We start from the raw sequence: 23,427 nt of genomic DNA, 5'->3' as shown, positions 1-23,427 counted from the left end.
GTTCCGTTGCTTTACTGAGAATTTCTATTTCGTTTGTTTCCAGTGTGTTCTTAATTGCTCACTGAAGCATTTTTACATTGGCTCCTTTAAGAGTTTGTCAGGTAATTCTGACCTTTATCTAATTGGTATCTATTGATAGACAATTTTCAGTTTGCCATCTTCCAACTAATTTTCAGTTGAAGCCTTGGCCATTTGGGGTATTACATTCTGAGACTGAATCTTCTTCCTGGGCCTGAAGTGCTTCCTCTGCCTTTTTGGGTTTTATTTAAGCCTTATTTTTGGTCTGGCTGCTTTTGTTACCCTCTAGCAGGAGAAGGGAGAGCGTTCTCCACCTTTGTTATTGCCAGATGGGGGTAGAAGTTGAGGTTCCCCACTAGACCTTCGCTCAAGTGGCCAGGAAAGGGATACTTGACTGCTGCTAGGTGGGGTGAGGAGGTGGAAGTCCAGGCTTACCCATGTGGTCACCACTGACACTGTGTCCAGAGAGGGAGCTCATTACCACCAGCGAGAATCAAAGTCCTGGCTTCCTACTGGATATTTGATGGCATGGGTGGGAGTTGGGCTACATTTCCCCCCCCTCCCCCCGGGGGTGTTTTGCTGGAGTAGAGTGGTTATTGTCTAAAGGATTTCCGTCTTGTTGGGCTACCCCTTTCCTGGCGTCTTGGCTAGATCAGCCAGGCTTTGGTTGGTGTTAGTTTGTGCTCATTGGCATTTCTAGCTGCCACCTTCTTTAGCTCTAAGTCTGGAATGTATAAGGCAAAAAGAAAACTTAGGGAACTTACCACTGTGTTTTTCCTCTGGTCCTAAAGTCCCTAGGCAGTCTGCCATCTTCTCTCTACCTTGAGTCTTCTTAGGTTTACTTTACCTGTCATGTGCAGAGTTTTTGGTTTTACATAGTAGGAGGAATAGGGAAAAGTACAACTAATCCACCTTGTATGAAGCAGAAGTCCCTGATTAGAGAACTAGACATTCAGTAGGAATCAGCTAGGTAAAGGGAAAATGGGGATGAGGGAGGAAAGCCATGAGGCGGGGAAGAGGGCCAGCATGGCCTTATATAAATAGGCTTGATGCTTGGAAGAGAGTGAGTGGTGGAGTGAGTTGCATGATACTGAAAGGTAGGAGGAGGCCAGATTTATACAACACCTGGTAGGCTCTAATAAGGAATTAGGAATTTCTCCCCATGCCCACTGGCTCCCCAGGGCATTCTGAACCCATCCAGAGGCTTTATAGGAGAGACAAGATGGCATTTGCGTTGTAGACTCATCAGAAAGATAGCACCTATAGAAAGGGTTAAAACTGTCCTTTGCTTCCCTATCTATTAATTCATTTTTTTTTTTTTTTTAACTTAGAACAGACGTATACAGGATGAGGTCTTCGTAGAGAAATAACAATAAGCAGTGCTTAAGGCTTTTATTTCCACTTGTATATCCACTGTCCCTTGCAATTTGACATGTTCAACCAAATCCATCACTCTTTCTTTTAGGTCAATGACACGAGCAGGAAGCAGAACAGGAATGAAGATTTCCCTTCTTGTTCTTTCTTCTAATCTCCTCCCTTTTAGGTTTTGCCAATGGAAGCCACTTGGCAACGGGGAATTAGCTTATAGAGTTCCAGCTCCAGCATCCTGATGCACAGTAGAGAGGGTAGATTGTTGCTGAAGGACCATCTGGTAATAATTGGCACCCCTTAGTGTTGGTTACCTTTCCAACTTCTTGCCACTCTAAACAAGAATACCTTTGTTTTGTCTTGTCGAACTCTGCTCAGGAGTGGGATCCTATACGTACATCCATAGGCTAATTAATTTCATGGGATACTGCCAGATTGCCCCCCAGAATGGCTATTCAACTTCACACTTGCACAACTCTGTTCCACCTTTCAGCCACCTCACACCTCCTGAGCACTTGATGTTTCTGACTTGATAATTTTTGCCCTTCTCATGGATGTGAGCTGTTTCTCATTTTAATTGCATTTCTCCGATTAGACGTGAAGTGCAATATTTAATAGTCATTTGATTTTCCTTTTCTGTGAATTACCTATTCATATCCTTTGCCTGTTTTTCAACTGGGTTTTCTGGTTTTCTTGTCTGATTTGTAGAAGTTTTCAATAGTAACCAAGTACAGGTTTTAGATACTGGAAATCTTTTTGGCTGTCCCCTCTGTGTTAACTGTGCTGTGGAACTTTGTTGAACAGAAATCTTTAATTGATACAGTCAACCCAATTAGTTATTCACTTAAGGTTGGTGGGTTTTGGGTCTTTGCAAAAGAAATCGCTCTTCACCACAGTTCACAAAGATATTCTTACATATTTGCTTAGCTTTATAGTTTTGCCTGTCACACGTAAGGCTTTCATCCATTTGGATATTTTTTTAAAGCTACTTAAAAAAATAATCTCTACACCCAATGTGGGGCTTGAATTTGCAACCCCAAGATCAAGAGTAACATGCTCCACCATACTGAGCCAGGCAGGCACCTCAATTTGAACATTAGTTTTTATAAATGGTAGAAAGATCCAGCTTTATTATTTGTGATAGAGTGAACTGGATTTTTCCGTACCATCTGTCAAGTAATCCATCCTTTCTCTGATTTGTGATAACATATCTATCATACACTTTATTCCCACATGTATGGGTCTTTGCTTTGGCTTCCTTATTTTAGGTCATTGGTCAAATTGTCAGTGCCAGATTTTTATTATTATGGTTTTGTTGTGTGTGTTAAATATCTGGTTGATAAATTTCTCACTTTGTCCTTTTGAAAATTTGTATTATAAAAATCATTTCAGTATTTGTTTGCCCCTCCCCCAAATTCTGCGTTTTGATTAGAGTTGCACTGAATTATATATTAATAGGAAAATCAATGTGTATAGGTTTGTCATTTCATTCTTAAGATGATATATTTACCCATTTGGTTAGGTTTTCTAGGTCTTCTAGTAAAATTTTTAAATGTCCCCATTTCAGTCTTAGCCAGTCTTGGGTAGGTTAAGGCTTACATTCTTAATACTTTATCTTGCTGTTGTGAAAGGAATCTTATTTTTTTTTAGTTGGACATTGTTGATACAGAGGAATACAATTGATTTTTGTTTTTTCATCTTAATCTAAATCTTGCTGAATTTCCTTATTAGGGTCACTCATGTATCAGGTGAATCTCTTGGATTCTCTTTCATCTGTGTGTGGAGAGTTTAGTTTCTTTTATTCCGTATCTAATACCTCATTTCTTGTCATTTTGCAGCAACCAGGACTTCTAGTTACATGTTGGATGTTGTTGTGGGGGCATTGTTATCATACTTGTAAATAAAACTCTTATATTAACTCAGCTAATTTTTAACTTTGTAAATGTGTTTTGTACTCTCCCTAATTAGACGAGGGGTCCTTAGGCGTGTGGACACTTGGTACTAAAATTATCTGAATTCCTAGGAGCATCTAAAATAGTGGTCAGTGTTTACTAGGTTTTCAGAGTGTTTTTATTGAGTTAATGAAACTGGTATTTATTGGATCACTTTATTGAACTCTGGAATTTTTTGGTTACAGTGATGAAAATGGCAAGTATTTTTAAGTTATATAATACAGTTATATTAATTATAACCTCTATTTCAGTAGTACTTAGATTCTGAGGTATTCAAGGCTTTTAAACATACCAGTGTGGGGCGCCTCGGTGGCTCACTCGGTTAAGCATCTGACGTCATCTCAGGTCATGATCTTGTGGTTGGTGGGTTTGAGCCCTGCATAGGGCTCTGTGCTGACAGCTGAGAGCCCAGAGCCTGCTTCAGAGTCTGTGTCTCCCCTCCTCTCTGCCCCTCCCCTGCTCATGTTCTCTCTCTCTCTCTCTCTCTCTCTCAAAAATAAATAAACAATAAAAAAAACTTAAAACAACATACCTGTGTGCTATAATATGAAAGCTATTCAATACAACCCTATTATGTTTATTTTTTAAATCGATGTTTTTAATTATAAAATTCATGAAATCACATTACAGGTATTTGGAAGGTAAGAGGGAAAATGTGCACCTAACTCCTACCAGCTTGATTTAGCCACCTTTATCATTTTATTTATTTATTTATTTATTTATTTATCATTTATTTATTTTCTAATATGCTTTATTTTTAGTTCAATTTAGGACACCGCACAACTGAGTGGAAGGTCCAGAGATTTCCCATATACACCCTGCCCCCACACATGTATAGCCTTCCCCGTATCCACATCCCCTATTAGAGTAATACACTTGTTACAATCCATGAACCTGTATTAACACAACATTGTCATCCAGAGTCCATCCTTGATGCCACCTTTACCATTTTATCACATTTCTTTTCAGCCTTTTCATATGCTTCTGATTTCCAAAGCTGTGATTGTGATGTGTAAATAATAATGTACATTTTTACCTGGTATTTTGTAATTACCGGTAATTATCAATATATAACGATTTAGGAAATGTTTGTTGAATGTAGGAGTTTTATATCCTGTGAATTCGTTGACTGTTTCTGTAACCATAAATTTTATCTGTGTAATAGTACATGAAATGTATGTAGCAGAATTGACTGATTTCCCTGTAATCGGATATGGTGTAGTTTTTTTTTAAAGGTTCTTTTTCCCCCCTTAAATTAATAGTGCTGCAGTGACCATTTGCATGAGTAGAACTAACCACCCCCCTCCATATTTTCAGTTAATTCTGTGGGCTGGACTCCTAGAAATAGGTACAGTGGATCTAGGGGTATGAAATTGTTTATGATTCTTGATAATACTGCCTTTCAGGAAGATTATACCAGTTCATAGTGTTACTAATAACAAATGAAAGTGGTTTTATCTTGAGTTTTCTTGTTTCTATGACTTCTGTTTTCTTCTTCTTGGTTTCTTTCAGATTCTTGTCTTTTACTTTTTACGATGTCTCCTGGCTTTTGTGAGCTGTATCTGTGAACTTTACTTTTACAAGTGAGTATAAAAGCTTTGCTTCTGAAAGTGCTATGAGAAAGGTCATTACAGCATAAGACCATTTCTGATAGCATAAGCAGTATTGATAATAGAAAATGCTTTTCTCCTGGCTCCTAATAATATATTTGAAGTAGGACTTAAAATGTTTTTCTCACTTTATTGACCTACAATTGAAATAGAACATTGTGTAAATTTAAGGTGTACAGATAATTGATAAACGTATCTGTAATGAAATATGACAGTAAGGTTAACACGTACCTTACTTGACATGAGTACAACTTTATGTGTGGTGAGAACATTTAAGACTTACTCTTCTAGCACCTTTCAAGTATATAATAATGTATTGTTAGCTATAGTCACCATGCTGTATATTAGATCTTCCAGAACTTATAGTTGGAAGTTTATACCTTTTGACGAAAATCTCCTAATCCTCCCTGTCCCCGACTCCCTGCTTCCCCAGCCCCTGGCAGCCACCATTTTACTTTGTTTCTGCAAGTTTGGCTTTTTTAGATTCCACGTGTGAGTTATTACACTATATGTCTTTTAGTATCTGACTTTTCACTTAGAGTAATGCCCTGAAGGTCCATCCACCTGTTGCAAATGGCAGGATTTCCTTTTTAAATGATAATATTCCATTGTATATCTTTTTTAAGAGTTTTATTGTTTTATTTATTTATTTTTTTAACGTTTATTTATTTTTGAGACAGAGCATGAACGGGGGAGGGGCAGAGAGAGAGGGAGACACAGAATCTGAAGCAGGCTCCAGGCTCTGAGCCGTCAGCCCAGAGCCTGACGCGGGGCTCAAACTCACGGACCACGAGATCGTGACCTGAGTTGAAGTCGGACGCTTAACCGACTGAGCCACCCAGGCACCCCAAGAGTTTTATTTTTTTTTTTTTATTTTTTATTTTTTTTAAATTTTTTTTTTTTTCAACGTTTTTTATTTATTTTGGGGACAGAGAGAGACAGAGCATGAACGGGGGAGGGGCAGAGAGAGAGGGAGACACAGAATCGGAAACAGGCTCCAGGCTCTGAGCCATCAGCCCAGAGCCCGACGCGGGGCTCGAACTCACGGACCGCGAGATCGTGACCTGAGCTGAAGTCGGCCGCTTAACCGACTGCGCCACCCAGGCGCCCCAAGAGTTTTATTTTTTAAAAATATTTCCTTGAGAGAGCCAGAGTGGGGACTGGGGAGGGGCGGGGGGGGGGGGGAAGAAAGAGAGAGAGAGGCGGGGGGAGAGAGAGAGAAGGAAGGAAGGAGGGAGGGAGGGAGAGAGAGGGAATCTGAAGCAGGCTCTGCACTGTCATCACAAAGCCCATGTGGGGCTCGAACTCATGAACTGTTAGATCATGACCTGAGCTGAAGTCAGGCCCTCAGCTGAGCCACCCAGGTGCCCTATTCCATTGTTATATATGCCACATTTGCTTTATTCATTCATAGATGGACATTGAGGTTGATTCCATGTCTTGGCTGTTGTAAATAGTACTGCAGTAAACGTGGGAGTACAGATATCCCTCCATATCTTCATATAAAGTGAAATTATGTTTAAACACCTCTAACTGGTGTTTTATTTGGTAGAATTTAGTAGAGCCTTATTTTTGGTCTCAAGATAAATATGATTTACCTCTTCGCCTTGAGCTTAGATGATGGGAAATTATTCCTGTTGTGGGACTTGCTGCTCTTAAATTTTTTTTTAATGTTTATTTTTGAGAGAGAATGCAAGCGGGGGAGGGACAGGGAGACACAGAATCTGAAGCAGGCTTCAGGCTCTGAGCTGTTAATCCTGAGCCTGACTCAGGGCTTAAACCCACGAATGGCGGGATCATGACCTGAGCCGAAGTTGGATGCTCAACCACCCCAGCTACCCAGGTGCCCCAGGGACTCACTGCTCTTATTTGCACTCAGGACGTGGTCTTTGCCCAAGTACCTGTTGGTTGGTTGAATGTTAGTGGAAGTATTAAGCATTTAAGTGTCGGGGCGCCTGGGTGGCTCAGTCGGTTAAGCGTCCGACTTCAGCTCAGGTCATGATCTTACGGTTCGTGGGTTCGAGCCCCGCATCGGGCTCTGTGCTGACAGCTCAGAGCCTGGAGCCTGTTTCAGATTCTGTGTCTCCCTCTCTTTCTACCCCTCCGCCACTCGCGCTCTGTCTCTTTCTGTCTCAAAAATAAATAAACGTTAAAAAAAATTTAAAAAAACATTTAAGTGTCGCAGTAATAAAAATAGCCACTTTTTTTTTTTTTTACTTGAAACCTAACACATCTTAATGCTTGAAGGGGTATTTAAACTTAATCATCATTATTTAAAAAATCTTCCCACTGCAAAACAGATAAAAATGTCAGATAAAATTCTTTGGTGTTGAGTCGGGGTGGCACAGGGGAGAAGAAAGAAAGCCAGTGCTGTCTTTGAGGATTGTAACCATACAGTGGTCTACTTATGGGTTTAGGATTGAGTTCAAACCACCTTTGTGGTCCCTCAAACCCTCCCTCCACCCCAAGTTGAGAATTTATGTTAAAACTGTTACGGGTTGGTAGTACTCCTAGGCATCTTGCAAAAACAAATGGAAAATTTCTCCAGAGAAATCAATTTTTAATCCAGGTGTCAAAGAACTATGACAAATAAAGTTCTACTGAACAAGAAGTTATAATAAAAACAAATCACAAAGCACAGAAGAGAAGCAGACTTAAGTGAGAACCAGCAGAAATAACAACAGAAAGCTGACCTGCAAAACTTTATTTATTAGGAATTATTAAAATAAGAATATAAAATAAATGATAATTTTAAAGAAATAAAGAATTGAAAACATGAATAAGAAACAAGAGCCTAAATAATCCATTGAGTGAAAAGGAACTTGGAGAATGGGAGGAAATATTTGAAAACCATGATCTGAAAAGAGGTTCAGTTCCACAATATATAAGAAACTCGTCCAACTCAATAACAAACTGGTTAAAAAAGGACCAAGAACTTGAACAGACCTTTTTCTAAAGAAGATGCATGCTTAGCGAACAGGTATATGAAAAGATACAGTGTCACTAATCATCTGGTAAATGCAAATCAAAACCACAATGAGCTCTATGACCTCATTCTTGTTAGAATGGCTATTACCAACGAAAAAACAGCTGGTGTTGGCAAGAATATAGGTTTGGAACTTTTGGATCCTGTAGGTGGGAAAGCAAAATGATATGGCCACTGTGCAAAAACAGTATGGAGGATCCTCAAAAAACTAAAAGTAGAAGTACCATGTGATCCAGCAATCCAACTTCTGGGTATTCATCTAAAAGAACCGAAACAGGATCTTGAAGAGGTATCTGTACTTCCATGTTTATTGTAGCACTATTCACAGTAGCCAAGATGGGAAACAAGTGTCCATTGACTGATACATGGTGGGGGGGAAATGTGGTATATACGTAGAATGGAATACTCAGTATTAGAAGGAAATCCTGTAATAATGTGACAACATGCATGAGCCTTGAGGATAGGCCAAATGAGCTAACCAATTAAAGATGGACAAACACTGGCTAATGTGACTTGTGTGAGGATTCTAAAATAATCAAACTCATGGAATCCAAGAATAGAATTGTGGTTGCCAGGGGTTAGGGAGAGGGGGAAATGAGGAGTTGCTGATAAATGCATATAAAATTTCAGTTGTGCAAGATGGGTAAGTGCTAGAGTGCTACTGTACAACATTGTGCCTATTAACGATGCTGTAGTTTACACTTAGGAGTCTGTTAAGAGGGTACGTCTCCCATGTGTTATTACCACGATAAAATAGAAAAGCTAAAAGGAAAAAGGAGTGAGACTACAAAAATGGCCCAGCAGATTTGAAAAAAGAACCAAACACAACTTGTAGAAGTGAAAGTGAACAATTGATATTTAAAGTTCAGTGGCTAGTTGAAACCACCAATTAGACATGTTAATGAGTAAGTTAGATCGATTTGAAGAAATGAGTAAGAATGAAGTACAGCACGACAAAAAGGAAATAAAAGGAAAATAGGAAGAGATTAAGACACCTACCTCTGTGGTAGATTTGACTGATCCAGTGTTTGTCTAATCAGATTCTAGGAGATGATAGAATGGGGAGAAGGCCGTATTTGGGGAAATAATGGTTAAGAATTTTCCAGAATCCATGAAACCCAAGATCCTAATTCATAGATTCAGGGAGCCTAACGTATCCTGAGCTGGGTAAATAAAAAGGAATTAGTGAAACTACATAGAACACTAAGGGTAAAGAAGATCTTAAAGGTTGACAGAGAACTAATAGAATATATCTACAAAGGAATATTAGACTGACAGAAGCCTTCTTAAAATCCAGAACATTAAAAAAATATATATATATTCAAAGTGCTTGGAGAAAATGGCTTCATCCTAAAATTGTGCACTCAGCTAAATCCTCTTTTAAGACGAAGCACTAAATAAGACTTTTTTTTTGGACCAAAAAAACAAAAGAGAGGGAATTTGCCATTAGCAGATCCTCAGTAAAGACACTTAGAAAAGATAGCCTGAGCTGGAAGCCGAGGTAATCCAGAAAGAAGCTCTGAGCTTCTCTAAGGGACCTGAGCAAGAGAATGGTTTACACAGGCATACGCTGGAACAAATGTTGACCAAATGAAGCAGCAGTGATTGCTCATAATGTTCACAGGGTTAAAGACCTCCACGAAAGAGGTACAGGAAGTGTGTAATTGCTTCATTTTGAGGAATGTGGACTTCCTGCCCCGTGGTGTATCTCCTATTCTTCTCTTCTGAGAACTACCCTGTATTGAGTACCTCTGTTCCACGCGCTCCCAGCACTTTCCCATGTATTGTCCTCACACAAATCTTACAAAGTAGACCTTAGCATTACCCTCACTTTACAGATAAGGAATCTGACAGTGTTGTCGCTAGACCAGGGTACCACTGTTAGTAAGTGGCGGAGCCCAAATTTGAACCTGTGCCCCTCTGAATGGGAGGCCTATTGTTTTTCCACTTTGATGCTGTTTTCCTATTGATCGTCTCCCTACTCTGAGTCCAGAAAGCATGCTTTTCTTTTTAGGTAGAGCGCTTCTCTTCTACTTACAGAATAAGAGTGTTTGGGTTTGTTAGGCACACAAAATTGCTGACAAACCTGTCCAGGCAGTTCTATGTTTGACTTTAAATCTTCAGTGTTCTCTGTGAAGCAGGCATGTTTTTGTCCTTTGATTTGAAATGTCTGTCCCTAAGATTTGCCATGCTGATAATCTTTGCATTTCTCCTAGGGCTGTGTGCAAGAAGTTTGGGCTGCATGTGAGTCGGATGATGCTAGCCTTCTTGGTTCTTAGCACTGGCATGTTTTGCTCATCGTCAGGTAAGTAAACGGGCAGGGGAAGGTGTAACACGTGCACTGATCTTTCACAGCTGAGCTGAAAGGAAGACTTTGTGTAGGTGTAGGTTACGTTGTACAGCATATCAGTAGTTTGCAGAGCACCGTTATCTGCATGATCTTCGTCATCCTTTACGGCAGTCCTGTGTTAGTATGATAAATATTTTCCCATTGTGCAGATGAGGACTCGGAAACTTAAAAAGGTGAAAAGTTATTTTCACCATACTGCTTTCTATTACATGGTTGTAGATTTTTTGTTTTTGTTTTTGTTTTTTTTATCACTTCCTCACAAGGCTGAAAAACACCAACACCTGTTGCCTTTCCCTGCTGTTAGGGGGAGAAAAATAATTTTGTTTTTCTTGTTTGTGTGTGTTCTTTATGGTTCTGCTTTCGGTTTCTTATTTGCAATGTATTCTGTAAAGGCATAGTCCTCCCTGTTGGGCTTTTTTTTTTTTTTTTTTTTTTTTTTTTAAGTAAACTTAAAGAGAAATTACAATATTAGACTGGTGGCTTACAAACTGTGCTCCATTGAACACTTGTGTTGTCTGAGCTGAGTCACAGTGGCCTATTGCCAAAAGGTAGCCTGTTTCTGATGCTCTGAAAAAAAATGAAGATACTAGTTATAATTATGCCAGTTTTAATGTCTGCTTGTGTATACCAGAATCTAGTATATACACTAAATATACACACAAAAATAGCATCCAGCACAAAAGTCTGTACTTAACTTTGTTGACTGTATCAAAATCTGTGTTCTGCAGGGACCTCAGGATTCCACACCTGAATAATTTAAAAAAAAAATTTTTTTTTTAAATTTTTTTTATTACTTTTGAGAGACAGAAACAGAGCACAAGCCAGGGTAGGGGCGGAGAGAGAGGGAGACCCAGAATCGGAAGCAGGCTCTAGGCTCTGAACTGTGAGCACAGAGCATGATGCGGGGCTCAAACCCACGAACAGTGAATAATTTTGAGTGTTACTGTTCTAAACGAGACTGTGCTGTTCCCTCTGAGCTGGCAGAGGCCTCTCATTCCTCTGCTCCCTTTGTTCTCTACATTGGCAGCTGTAATTGATAGCTTTGGATGGCATCAGTATTACTTAGCTTTGATCAGTGAAGTTGTACCTTAGGTTTTTTTAGTTATTTTGCTGTTCCTAAAACTGATTAAGTGTGGGAGGTGTTGAGGAGTGGCTTTAGCTTTGTCATGTCAGTTGAGGATATTGAGGCACAGAGAAATTCAAGGCATCCTTTTACATACAGCTTCTAAACCCTTGACTTTGTGAGATCATACTGCCCTTCGTTGTGGTCCTTGCCTCATGCTGATTTTTCTTCACTAGTGTTACATGAAGCAGGCCTTGTACAGCCTGGAGAGGCAGATCTGCATTTTTGTGTCACCTTGTTAGAAACACTGATCAAATGTTACTGCAACAGAGACCCTGAAAGTACTCCGTCCTCTGCTGTTTACTGTAGTAAACAGTTACTTTGTTGTAACAAAGTAATGCTAGACAAAAGTAATTAGGGGACATCTAAAGGCCAAATTATCCATGTCAGTGGATGCAGGATGTGATATTTGGCCCTTGAGAAGGCTTCTTAGAATTCCTATGGGGTAAAGTTAGTGCCAGGACAGTCTCAGAAGACTACCAGAAGATAAAATTCTTCAGAAATAGTCAGCAATGGGTCTGAGTTTCTTGAAGCATATTCTCTGCCTGGAAATATAACTGGAAATCTGTAAGTTCTGGATTTGGAGTACAGGCCAGGAGAAGAATGGCATGGTTTATATTGTATAAGTAGGCAGCGTTGTTGGTACCTAAAAAACAGGAGTGAGAAAATAAGAATACCCTTGAACTTCGTTGTTATTTAAGGAGTATCACTTTACTACACATTTCTCCTACAGTGTTCCTCAAAACCTGTTCCTGGTGATTGACCTCCTGCAATGTGGGTAGATTTTTGATAATACCTAATCAGTCTCCTACTTTTGTCCTCCCCACCCCCCTTCTATTCCCCTTTTCTTTACCCTTGCAGCGCTCCTTCCTAGCAGCTTCTGTATGTACACCACGCTGGTAGCCATGACTGGCTGGTATTTGGACAAGACTTCCATTGCTGTGCTTGGAGTGGCAGCTGGGGCTATCTTGGGCTGGCCATTCAGTGCTGCCCTTGGGTAAGAAACCAACACAATTCATCTTCTGGTATCATTGGACACACAGTCAACCTGAGCGTTGGCTTATCTCCGTGTTCCTTGGTTATGACCTGAAGTCAAAGGAATGAATCAGACCTACCAAAATTCTGGGAGTTGGAAGAATCTGTCTCTTGGTGTTTATTGTTAGGATTAAATCTAATACCGGTAGTGACTCTTAGGCATCTGTTGTGTGTTAGGTGCCACGAATCCCCTTAGAAACTTTATTCCTAAGCCTTATAACCGCTTTGCAGGAGAAATCCAAGTAGTAGTGCTTCAGAAGGGAGAAAGTAGACTCCAGGAGGGTGAGAAATTTGCCTTGAAGGTGATGACTGCTTTTGGATCCAGGCCTCCCTGACCCCATCACTGATGTTTCTTCTACGCTACACCACTCGGTGACGTGCGTTCCCCACTCCCAGGCCTGAAGTCGGACTTTACCTGCAGGCTCGTGGTGTTAGCTCAGCAACTTTTCCCCAAGCAGCTTTGTTGCTCATGTTTCTTGTTTTTGCCGCTTTGGCTCTAGTCTGTGCTGCATTTGCTTCTCACCTGCACTGCAGGTAATTTGGAAAAATACTGTAGTTTGATGTTAAGGTTATTGTAGTACAGCTGACCCTTGAACAGCCTGGGTGTAGGGGCACTGACCCCCTGCACAGCCCAAAATCTGCATGTAACTTTTGACTCCCCAGAAACTTTACAATAGCTTATTGTTGACCAGAAGCCTTACTGATAATTAACACGTACTTGGTGTGTTATATGTATCCTATACCGTATTCTTACAATAAAGTTAAGCTACAGAGAAGAAAGTGTTACTAAGAACAGAAGATTTATTCACAGTACTGTACTGTATTTATAAGAAACAATTGGCATACATGCGGACCCACGCAGTTTAAACCCATGCTGTTCAAAAGTCAACTGTACCAGTCTATTTCTATTGTAAAAAAAAAAAAAAAAAAAGCCAGTTTGTTTTAGGTAGAAAGAATTCCTAATTTACTTTGCCCGTAGCCTCATCTTCAAAGGTACTTTTATATACTTTCGTATATCTCTTTCTAGAAACTGTCCTCATGTGTAAAGGCACACACATGGACATCCTGGAAATTAAATAGGATTACCTTGTACCTGTACATACTTTTTGTTGTATCTACATTGGTCTTTGTACAGATCGCACAGCATTCCACTTTCTGACCCTGATGTGGCCGTTGCCTTATCGGGAGAGATTTAGTTTTCAGTATTCTCCTATGATGTACAATGCTTCAGTGAATGTTTTTGTCCACATGTCTATACATTTATGGAAATTTATTGATACGGTAAATTTCTGGAATGGGGGTTACTAAGAGGATCAATATTCTACGTTTTCTTAATTGTCTTCTATTTTTATTTTTTAACTTTTATTTTTGAGAGAGACAGAGTGTGAGCGGCTGAGGGGCAGAGAGAGAGGGAGGCATGGGATCTGAAGCAGGATCCAGGCTCTGAGCTGGCACTACAGAGCCCAATGAGGGGCTCAAACTCCCAAACCTTGAGATCATGACAAGAGCTGAAGTTGGTTGCCCACCCGACTGAGCCACCCAGGCATCCCCTTAATTTGTCTTTTAAAGGCTGGTTTCCCCACCTCCAATCTTTGATTCTGTTTATCCTCAAAATACTGTACTCAGGATTTTGTGTGAGGCCTTCTTTTATCTCAACCATCTTGATAATTCAAAACTGAGCTCACTATCTTCCCTCCATATCTGTTCTTTTATCTATGTTTCTATCCCAGTAAATGATACCATCATCTGCTCAGTCCTCAGTCAGGAACCTGAAAATTATCTGTGACTCTTTTCTTTTTCCCATGTCCTGTTTGTTACATCTCCTGAATATCTTGAATCTACTTTTCTTTACCTCTGCTCCTGAGTTACTATGCAGACTCCTAAATGATCTTCCCATCTCTAGGCTTGATCTATGTATATCTGCTTTCTATAATCAAACTAGACTTATCTTCCTAAAATGCAAATAGGGTTTTATCACTGCCTGTTTTGTTTTAAACTCTGTAATAGCTTCCCCATTGGTCTGTGTCACAGAAGTTGGCAGCCTGTGGCCTGTGGGCCCAGTGCAGCTGGTCTTGTTTTGTGCAGCCCAAGAACTAGGAAGTTGTTGTATTATAAAGGGTTGTTAACAACACACCCACACCCAACCCCCCCCCCCCACACACACACACACAGTACAGACACAGAACATGAAACAGAGACCATATGTGGCCTGCAGAGCCTAAAATACATACTGTCAGGTCCTTTCAATAAAAAGCTTGCCAACCTCTGTTCTATGGTGTCCAGATTCTAACATGACTCAAAAAACCCCAATTCTGCCTCCTTTTTAATTCTCCAGAAAGTAAAAGTATTTTTTTTCACTTCCTCCATTCCTTTTACTCTGCCCCATCAACATTGAACTTTATGAGTTCCTCAAATACCTTTAGGTGGCACATATTGATTGGTCTGCCTTTAGGGGAGATCAGTGATTTCAGGATCACAATCAGCAGTCTACCATCATTTATTGAGTACTTTGTGCTACACGCTGCTGATACTGTGATAAAGAAGACACGGTTCCTGCTCTTTGGGAGCCTACATTTTAGTAGGAAAGACCGACCTTGAACAAGTAAATAGAAGTATGATGACTACCAAAGGAGAAGTACAGATGCCATGGGAATGTCACTGGTTGGGCAGAAAAAAATGAAAACACAAAAAGTTAATGCAAAACTTAGATAATAGAATATGGAAGTTCCTATCACAGAAGAGATGCCTTGTGGTAGCACATGACATTGCTAAGTAAATGATAGACATGATAATGCTATGTCAATTCAGAGACAGGAGAAATCGGTTCCGCAGAGGAGTCGAGAGCAGAGCCTGTGGTGAATTTTGGGTAAATTGTGTCGTATCAGATTGGTGTGGGGAGGGAATTTCTTGTGGCGGGAGCATGGGTGAAGATTCTGGCTAGTGTACCAGATCTGGAAGTCCTGGGCATGAAGGTGATTGTTGATGATGTAAGAGTGGAGGTACCCCCTGAGAAAATGATGTAGAGAAAGAAGAGCAGAAGTTTGCTTTTGGGAAATAGACCATGGTAGGGCACAAAAAGGAAAAGGTGCACTTGGGAAGAGGCCAGAAAAGAGCAGGAGCCAGGAAGCCTAAAGAGGACGAACAGATGCTTTGTGTCAAGTGCCACAGGAAGACCAAGGTAGATGGAGGTAGTGAAGAGATTCGGGGTCTGGCTGAGGGGAGGTGCCTGTCGACCTTATGTCATTCTCCCTGCGTTAAAGCCAGGCCTTCAGGAAGAAGTGGGGAAGGCAGTGTACATCTGCGACTTGCTTGTGGAATTGAAGTGAAAGGGAGAAGAGCAAACGGTATTGGAAGGGGGTGTATCAGAACTGACTTACTAAAGTTTGTAGTGTTAGCAAAATTTTTATAAATCATGGAAGAGATTTGTATTTATTCATTTGGCAGGGTCGGTGTAGGACCACAGGGCACAGTTACTTAGAATTAATGTATTTTAAATGTCTGTCACACATGAATAGATATAATAAGGAGCTCCTTGCAGAAGCTCAGCATTAATGTTCCTTGTGCATCGTGGGGTGTGAAGTACTATCATGGGCTCTCTGAACAGAACACTGTATTTTTGAGAAGACATCCTCTTAAATACCAGCGTTCTTTCCTCACTAGAACTGCTAGAGACATTTTTTCCCCCTGTGTTCAGCATGAAGTATGTGTGAATCGGACTTGTTTGAGTCTATGTTGTAAGTAATTTCCGACTTTGTTTCTCTGTTAAATAGTTTACCCATTGCCTTTGATTTGCTGGTCATGAAACACAGGTGGAAGAGTTTCTTTCATTGGTCTCTGGTGGCCCTAATACTCTTTCTGGTGAGTTTTATTTTTTTCCCTGTTTTGTTTGAACATTGTAATGAAAGCATGTTCTGATGTAGGAAAGAGAACATTAGAAGTTCATTCTGTTATTTGTTCTGAAGTTTATCCTGTTCCCCCTGGGAGAATGTTTGCAGAACAAACCCCTGCAATTGCTGTTTATTTCCTGCTCTGTTTCAGGTGCCTGTGGTGGTCATTGACAGCTACTACTACGGGAAGCTGGTGGTGGCACCGCTGAACATTGTTTTGTACAATGTCTTTACTCCTCATGGACCTGATCTTTATGGTAAGGCCTTAGGGACTCTGGGGAAGGGCAGGAGATGGCTTCATTTGCCTGAACTTTGACATTTCAACGTGGTTTCTTTATTTCATCAGATATTCTTTGGCAAATACAGCATTTCTTTGCTGGTATTCTTTTTAAAAAAGAAATGACATTCGGCTATGGCACAGCGATGATTAAGTAACCAGTAAATGTTTCTGCTTGATTGATGTGATTTCTGTTAGTCCTGTTTGTTGTTCTCGGTGTGTCGTGTGTCGTGGTTCTTGATGCTACTTTTTAAAATGAAAAGTTACTTTTTACTCTTTCCATTAGAAAATCAGTATGGTAACAAAAATAGGAAAATGAAAACATTCATAATCCTGTCATCTCCAGATAGCTGTTGTTAATACTTTGGAGTCTATTCCTCCAGATGTCTTGTGGACATACACACATTTGGTATTAATTTTTCTTTTTAAAATTTGCATTAAGTATCAGGGATTAGGAGAGAAAGTTTGGAAAATGTATAGAAATAGCAGAGCAAATGGTGGAGTCAGCATGAGAAAAAGGTGAGTAGTTTGGCCAGCTTTAAAGGGCTGATGCCTTTAATCTGGGGAATATATTCTGCATTTTACCTCCATCTCCCTCCCCCCCACCCCCACCCCAATGCCTTCTTTCAGCCAGCACTGAGCCGGTTTTATTTGGCCCCCGAGGGCATTTGTGTTGGTGACAGCTATGGAGGATTGTCCTAGAGATCTTCCTGGTCAGATCAGCCAAATCAGTAAACATCTTTTGAGACCATTTTTCATTAAAATAAGTGTAGTTTCTTCTGCCTAAATTTTCTGAAGGTCTTGAAGCATTTTTTAATATGTGATTGTCCTGGGGCTCTGCTGTGAAACAAGTTAATACTACCTCTGTGTCTTACCAGTTTAAGCCATGCCCATCACTTTCATGTGCCACTTTGTCCACAGGACCAACAGATTTGATGATTTGAAGTAAGCATACAAATAAGATTTAATTGGGCCTGTCAGGATTTGTGGAATATTGTCATTTAGATGGCAGTAGGTAATAGGTCGTAATAAACCGTGTTTTGTCTAGTGACTTGAATTTCCACACTGCCTTGTTAGAGAATAATTGTTAAGTGAAGGAATTTTAATGTTTTTAAAAGTTTATTTAGGTAATCTCTGCACCCAACGTGGGGTGCAGAATGCACAACCTCGGTATCAAGAGTCACACACTCCTCTGAGCCAGCCAGGCGTTCCCTAAGTGAAGGAATTTAAAAAGGCTCCTTTAAGACTTCAAGATCCCCAAAATGTGAGAAAAGCCCCAATTTTAAGCTTTCGCCTCTAGATGTCTCCCTTTAGCTGGAGAGAGTTTGTATGTTTTTAATTCCCCCTTGTTTTAGGTTACTTGTAACATTTTATTTGATTGTGTAAGACCATAGAAGGAAGACTCTCCTTTTAGACCCAGATTGCATGTTAGAAACTGATTTACATGGAATCTATGGAAGCAAAATACCTGTTATGTATAGGTGAATAAATTATGTTAATTTGGGTTTAATTTTGGGAGACTGTCTTCACTTTTTAAAAATTAATTATTTTTTATTTTTAGAGAGCACCTACATGAGTGGGGGAGAGGGGTGGGCAGAGGGGGAAAAAGAGAGAGAGTCTTAAGCAGACTCCGTGCTCAGCATGGAGCCCATCTCAGGGTTCAGTCCCAGAAACCTGGGATCATAACCTGAGCCAAAATCAAGAGTCAGACACTCCATCAACTGAGCCACCCAGGTGCCCTTGGCTTCATTTTCTAAACAGGTTATTACATAGTGGTATTAAAATAATTTTTTTAATGGTTATTTTAGAGAGCGCACATGCAAGCAAGCAGGGGAGGGGCAGAGAGCAAGGGAGACACAGTATCCGAGCAGGCTTCAAGCTCTGAGCTGTTAGCACAGAGCCCAATGTGGGGCCTGAACCCACGAACCGTGAGATAGTGACCCTAGCAGAAGTCGGATGCTTAACTGACTGAGCCACCCAGGCGCCCCATCAAAGATTGACTTTTTGATAGATGCTGTACAGTTATCAGAGAGTAAGATAGCATATGTTTTGTCATGGAAGCTTCAGCTGTTTCACTCTACATACATGTTGGGCCCTATTGGGCATCATTTTGACTATTTTGTAAGACTTGACTGCTCCAAGTGCTTCATTACCTATTGTAGGCATAGGTTTCTTCTCTGAAAGTTACAAATGCATCATGCTGATAGTTTCTACATTCAGGTCTTAGTGCTGTTTTTTTGGATGTAAGAGCAAATAAGCCTATAATACTTAAACAATTAGTTAAATGGACTTGAGTTAAAGAAACATGGACTAAGCTGCGTTTGAGCATTTGTGTCCTCATAACTTGCTGTCCCATACGGCTACAGTCACACGAGTAGATAATTATAGTCAATTGTGTTACGTACTACAGTGGAAAGATGGGGAATCACAGGAGCAAGTCCATCTGGTGGTAGCAGAAGGACTTCTTGAGTCAAGCCTGGAAGGAAGAGTAGATGTTTGGTGAGTAGATGCTAGAGGGGGTATATTTCAGACAAACACAATGTTCAGGGTAGGGACTGCAGAGACAAAAAAAAAAAAAAAAAGTAAAAAAAAAATAAAAAAATTGAATATTGTGAATTTTTTTTTTTTTTACAACATTAGCTAATTTTAGATAGAAACTACAAACATGAGCAAGATAAATTCAGTTTCTCTGTTGTGATTATAATATAAATATTTACTCCATTATTCCTGGTTTTCACAGGGACCTTTCTATACTTGCTTGGCCAGAGAGCATCTATGAATGACATATTCCAGACCTGAGCTGGCTCTTTTGAAGCCAGGAGAAAGAAAAAGAGTACTTTTTCACAACTATAAATTATAATTGCTTCTGTTTATCAAATGCCTGTTCTATACAAGAGATTTTATGTAACATCGTCTTCTCCTCACAAAAACTTTGTGAGAGAGGCATTATTTATGCTTATTCCCAGCTATGGAAACCAAGGTGGAAATGCACATAAAACCAAGGGACTTGCACATAATTAATAGGTGGCAGAAATGGGATAAGAGCCCAGGGCTGTCTGACTCCCAAGCCTGTGTTTTTTCCACTGAAAACAGCCTTAGCAAAACTCTGGAGTTTGGCGTTTGAGACTCTACAAGAGAATAAGCAAAAACAGATTGTGAGTTGGAGATAGAGGAAGATAAGATTTGATCTAAAGAAGGGGCAGGAAGTTGTGCCTCTGAAGGCCCACACACTGGGCTTGGAGGGTGATCAGGAAGCCTTAGAGAGCTTCGATGGCACAGTGGTATGCACGCTGGCAGGCTCTCTTTCACAGGGGAGCGTTGCTCCATGCTTGTTCAAGAAAAAGAATATTTGGACAAGGAAAAAAGTACTTGGCATTTAGGAAATTTAGTGTAGACATAAAATTGCAAAGTCATAGGCAAAGCATCTCTTTGGTGTCAAAGATCAAGAGGTGAAATTTAGTGTTGCAAAAAACAAAGTGACTGGTCATGGCACTGATTTTGCTTCTTACCCTTGTAACATTTGGCGTTGGCAGATGTCGGGGTTGATAAGTATTTTTATGTGGAGAGTGAAGACTGGTGCTCTCTGAGGAGTTGAGGCCTGGAGAAGGCGTGGGAGGGCGGGTATGAGAAATGCTCTTCCTTCAAAAACAACAGTGCGTCGGCTCAACGATGCCACTTTGCAATTTAGGACGTGATCCCTGCCTGTTGATGTGTTCTATCAACATCTGTCACATCACTGGACAGGAAATTTCAGAAGGCAAAGGCGAATGGCCTTTATTAAAGGCCCAAAGTTTTCCATTTGTGCAGGAGCAGAGGATGAGGCCCCAGTGGAGTCACTCAAGAGCTAACTGGTGTCAAGATCTGTTCTAGGGCTTTCATTGTTTTGCTGATCATTTTTGTTGGACCTTGGTGTCTCTTTGCTCTGGGTGTTGGAAATTTGACATTTATAAGGATGATTTACTACAATTTAGTTCTTAAGGTTTTATAAAATTATAGGCCTATAAAATAGCTTCCTTTCATTCAATCGGTGGAACAGTAAACATTATCCCTTCTTCTTCTGGCCTCTTTGAAGGTTCCCTTTAGCTCATTTAAATGAAAGGAATTGGTGCATCATTCCCTACAGAGACCCTGCTTCCAGCTTTCACTGCACACTTTGCACCAGTTAAACGCGTAGCTTGTCATTCTGACACATTTTTTTTTTCTGCATAGTTGAGCTTTGATAGTTTCTGAGAAGTGGCATCAAATTACCTCCCTGGAAAGAGAGGAAAGTTTTTACTCTTTTTTTTTCAAGGCAGGTGTCTGATCATGTAGGGGAGGACACTGGGTAAGAGAATTCCCTGTTTTTGTCTCTTTCTGCCCTTGTTTTTAAGACTGTTGTGACTTGAACCTTCCCTGCCTTTGGCTTATCCTCCAATTTTTGCCTTGTTCTTCCAGGAAGCGATAGTCTATTATGAAATGTTCACAGCCTAGCTCTGAACTTGATCTATGAGTTCCTAACACATAAACATAGTTGAGTTTACCAAATTGATGCTTTGGGTTCAGAATTTCAGAGTATAGTACACCTAGGTAAAAAGGTAGTCAGCCCTAGCGGGAGGGTATAGTCAGTTGTGGTAGAGACCAATATTTGCTAGCAATAAAGTGCTTTCCTGAAAAAAACAATAAGTATTTGTAAGGAGCAATGAAAGGCTTTTTTTTTTTTTTTTCTATAGATGCTTCTTAAGATCTATAAAAGATGATATAAAAGATGATCTCCTTTCTCCCTAGTCACTGTGATTTTTCTTCTCAGGATCAGATTTCCAGAATTTGGTTGGAAAAAAGGAGGGCCAAGGTTGACAGCCCTGCTTCCACAGTGGTGGTCAGGAGAAAATTATGCAAAAAACTACCTTTCTGGGAACTGGACTCCTAAGAGACTCAGTTTCAGAAATGTGTTATTACATATTAAAATCCAGAGAAGATGGATATTTCTTTTTGAAAATCATCACTTTTCTTTTTTTTTATTAAAAAAATTTTTTTTTAAATGTTTATTCATTTTTTGAGACAGAGAGCATGAATGGGGGAAGGTCAGAGAGAGAGGGAGACATAGAATCAGAAGCAGGCTCCAGGCTCTGAGCTGTCAGCACAGAGCCTGACATGGGGCTCGAACTCAGACCGCGAGATCATGACCTGAGCCGAAGTCAGACGCCCAACTGACTGAGCCACCCAGGCACCCCGAAAATCATCACTTTTCTATAACCCAAACGGGTATTGGTAAAGAATACAGGCTATGAATGTCTCTATTGAACTTGGCCTGGGACAGGAGCTCTGTTCATGAACATCGCAATCAATGTATTTAGACAGGAAGGAGTTAGCTTTTGCAAAAGGTGACAACAGTTGAAGTGGAGTTTTACTTAGGGTACCCCACCCTCCCTTCCCCTAAATGTTTCTAGCGTTATGGGTTTGGTTTCTAATCTTATTTTGCTGTGCAAGCTGCAAAAATGTCAGGTTTTTCTGACTGTTCCTCTGCTTTCTGATTACCCTTTTAAGCAGTGCTGATTGCAGGAAATTGCTGTGGTGCAAGGCGGGTGTCACAACATGCAGTGATTAAAACCCGCATGTGTCATTCACTGCCTGATGGAAGTAATCACACAGAGGGGAAGAGCAGATAAAGAGCCTGCTAAATGTGCATGGGGGGCTGGTCCTGCATTTGGGTTCAAGGATTTTGAGTTAAAGAATCGAAACTGGTGTGGGTAAGGCTTGTGTTTTCATTTTGTTTCGTTCTGAGTCCTCAAAACTTCTAAACAGGATCTGGGGCTCTGAACATTATTTTCCTAAGGAAAGCAAATTGTTGCTTTTTACCAAACACAGGGTCCCATGACAGTAGAATAGTGGTTAAACATATCAAGGGCCAAGATACTGGGATGTAAATGGAATGAACGGGTGAGAATAAAAGGGGAAAGGCCTGAGTAGCTCGGTCCTACAAGACGGCTCCCACTTGGCCCTGCCACAGCCACACTTGAGACGTCAGTAACCGGTCCAGATTGTCACTTCCGACCAGCTGTAGATGGGAAGTTCCAGCAACCCCCTCTTTGGGTTCGCTTAATTTGCTGGAGTGGCTCACAGAGCTTAAAGAAACATTTACTTAAGTTTACCAGCTTAGTGGGCAGGATATTATAAAGGATACAGATGAATAGCCAGGTGGAAGAGATGCATAGGGCAGGGAGTGTGGGATGGAGCTCAGAACTCCCATCCTTCCCAGGTGTACACACTCCTGGCGCTTCTATGTGTTCATCAACCTGAAGTTCTCTGGACCCTGTCCTTCTGGGTTTTTATGGAGGCTTCGTTACACAGGCATGATTGCTGAAATCATTGGCCGTGGGTATGACTGAACTCTTGCCAGCCCCTCTTCCTTCCCTGGAGGTCAGTAGGGTGGGACTGAAAATTCTAACCGCCCCATCAGGGCAGTTAGGTCACACAATTGGTTCTGGCCATCCATCCCCATCCTTCAACCCCACCTGAGGGCTTTCCCCAAATCTCCTAATTAACAGAAGACCCAGAAGACACCCTATCGCTCTCACCACTTAGGAAATTCCAAAGGATTTAGGAGCTCTGTGCCAGGGACAGAGATGAAGACCAAATATAAATTACTTATTATAAATCACATTATCACCACTAAGCTATTTAAATTATTTGCTTGTTCTGGAAAAGTAACAAATCCCATTCTCTTCCCTTCATCTGCTCTTGTGCTTCCCCTGTGTGACTGAGCCCTAGTAACTGAGTTCCCATTGTGGACTCATTCACTTGAGGCATCGGACCATCAACATTGCTTGAACAAAGAACATTCT

At 40.6% G+C, this 23,427-nt stretch overlaps 1 protein-coding gene across 11 annotated transcripts in view; it reads left to right on the top strand.

Annotated features, from left to right (window-relative positions):
• ALG9 (ALG9 alpha-1,2-mannosyltransferase) overlaps positions 1-23,427 on the top strand; it is a 101,630-nt gene that overhangs the window by 4,975 nt on the left and 73,228 nt on the right. For all 11 annotated transcript variants that reach the window (XR_009250204.1, XM_058690242.1, XM_058690246.1 and 8 more), the window contains exons 4-8: positions 4,851-4,921; positions 10,151-10,239; positions 12,269-12,404; positions 16,213-16,300; positions 16,481-16,586. Coding sequence is in view for 10 of the 11 variants with exons in the window: in XM_058690242.1 (XP_058546225.1) it covers positions 4,851-4,921; positions 10,151-10,239; positions 12,269-12,404; positions 16,213-16,300; positions 16,481-16,586 (490 nt within the window). In the remaining variant the exon portion in view is untranslated. The remainder of the gene's footprint in view (positions 1-4,850; positions 4,922-10,150; positions 10,240-12,268; positions 12,405-16,212; positions 16,301-16,480; positions 16,587-23,427) is intronic.

The sequence above is a fragment of the Neofelis nebulosa genome, chromosome 10, assembly GCF_028018385.1.
Source record: "Neofelis nebulosa isolate mNeoNeb1 chromosome 10, mNeoNeb1.pri, whole genome shotgun sequence".
Taxonomy (NCBI): Eukaryota; Metazoa; Chordata; class Mammalia; order Carnivora; family Felidae; genus Neofelis; species Neofelis nebulosa.
This window is presented reverse-complemented; position numbering and strand designations above follow the sequence as displayed.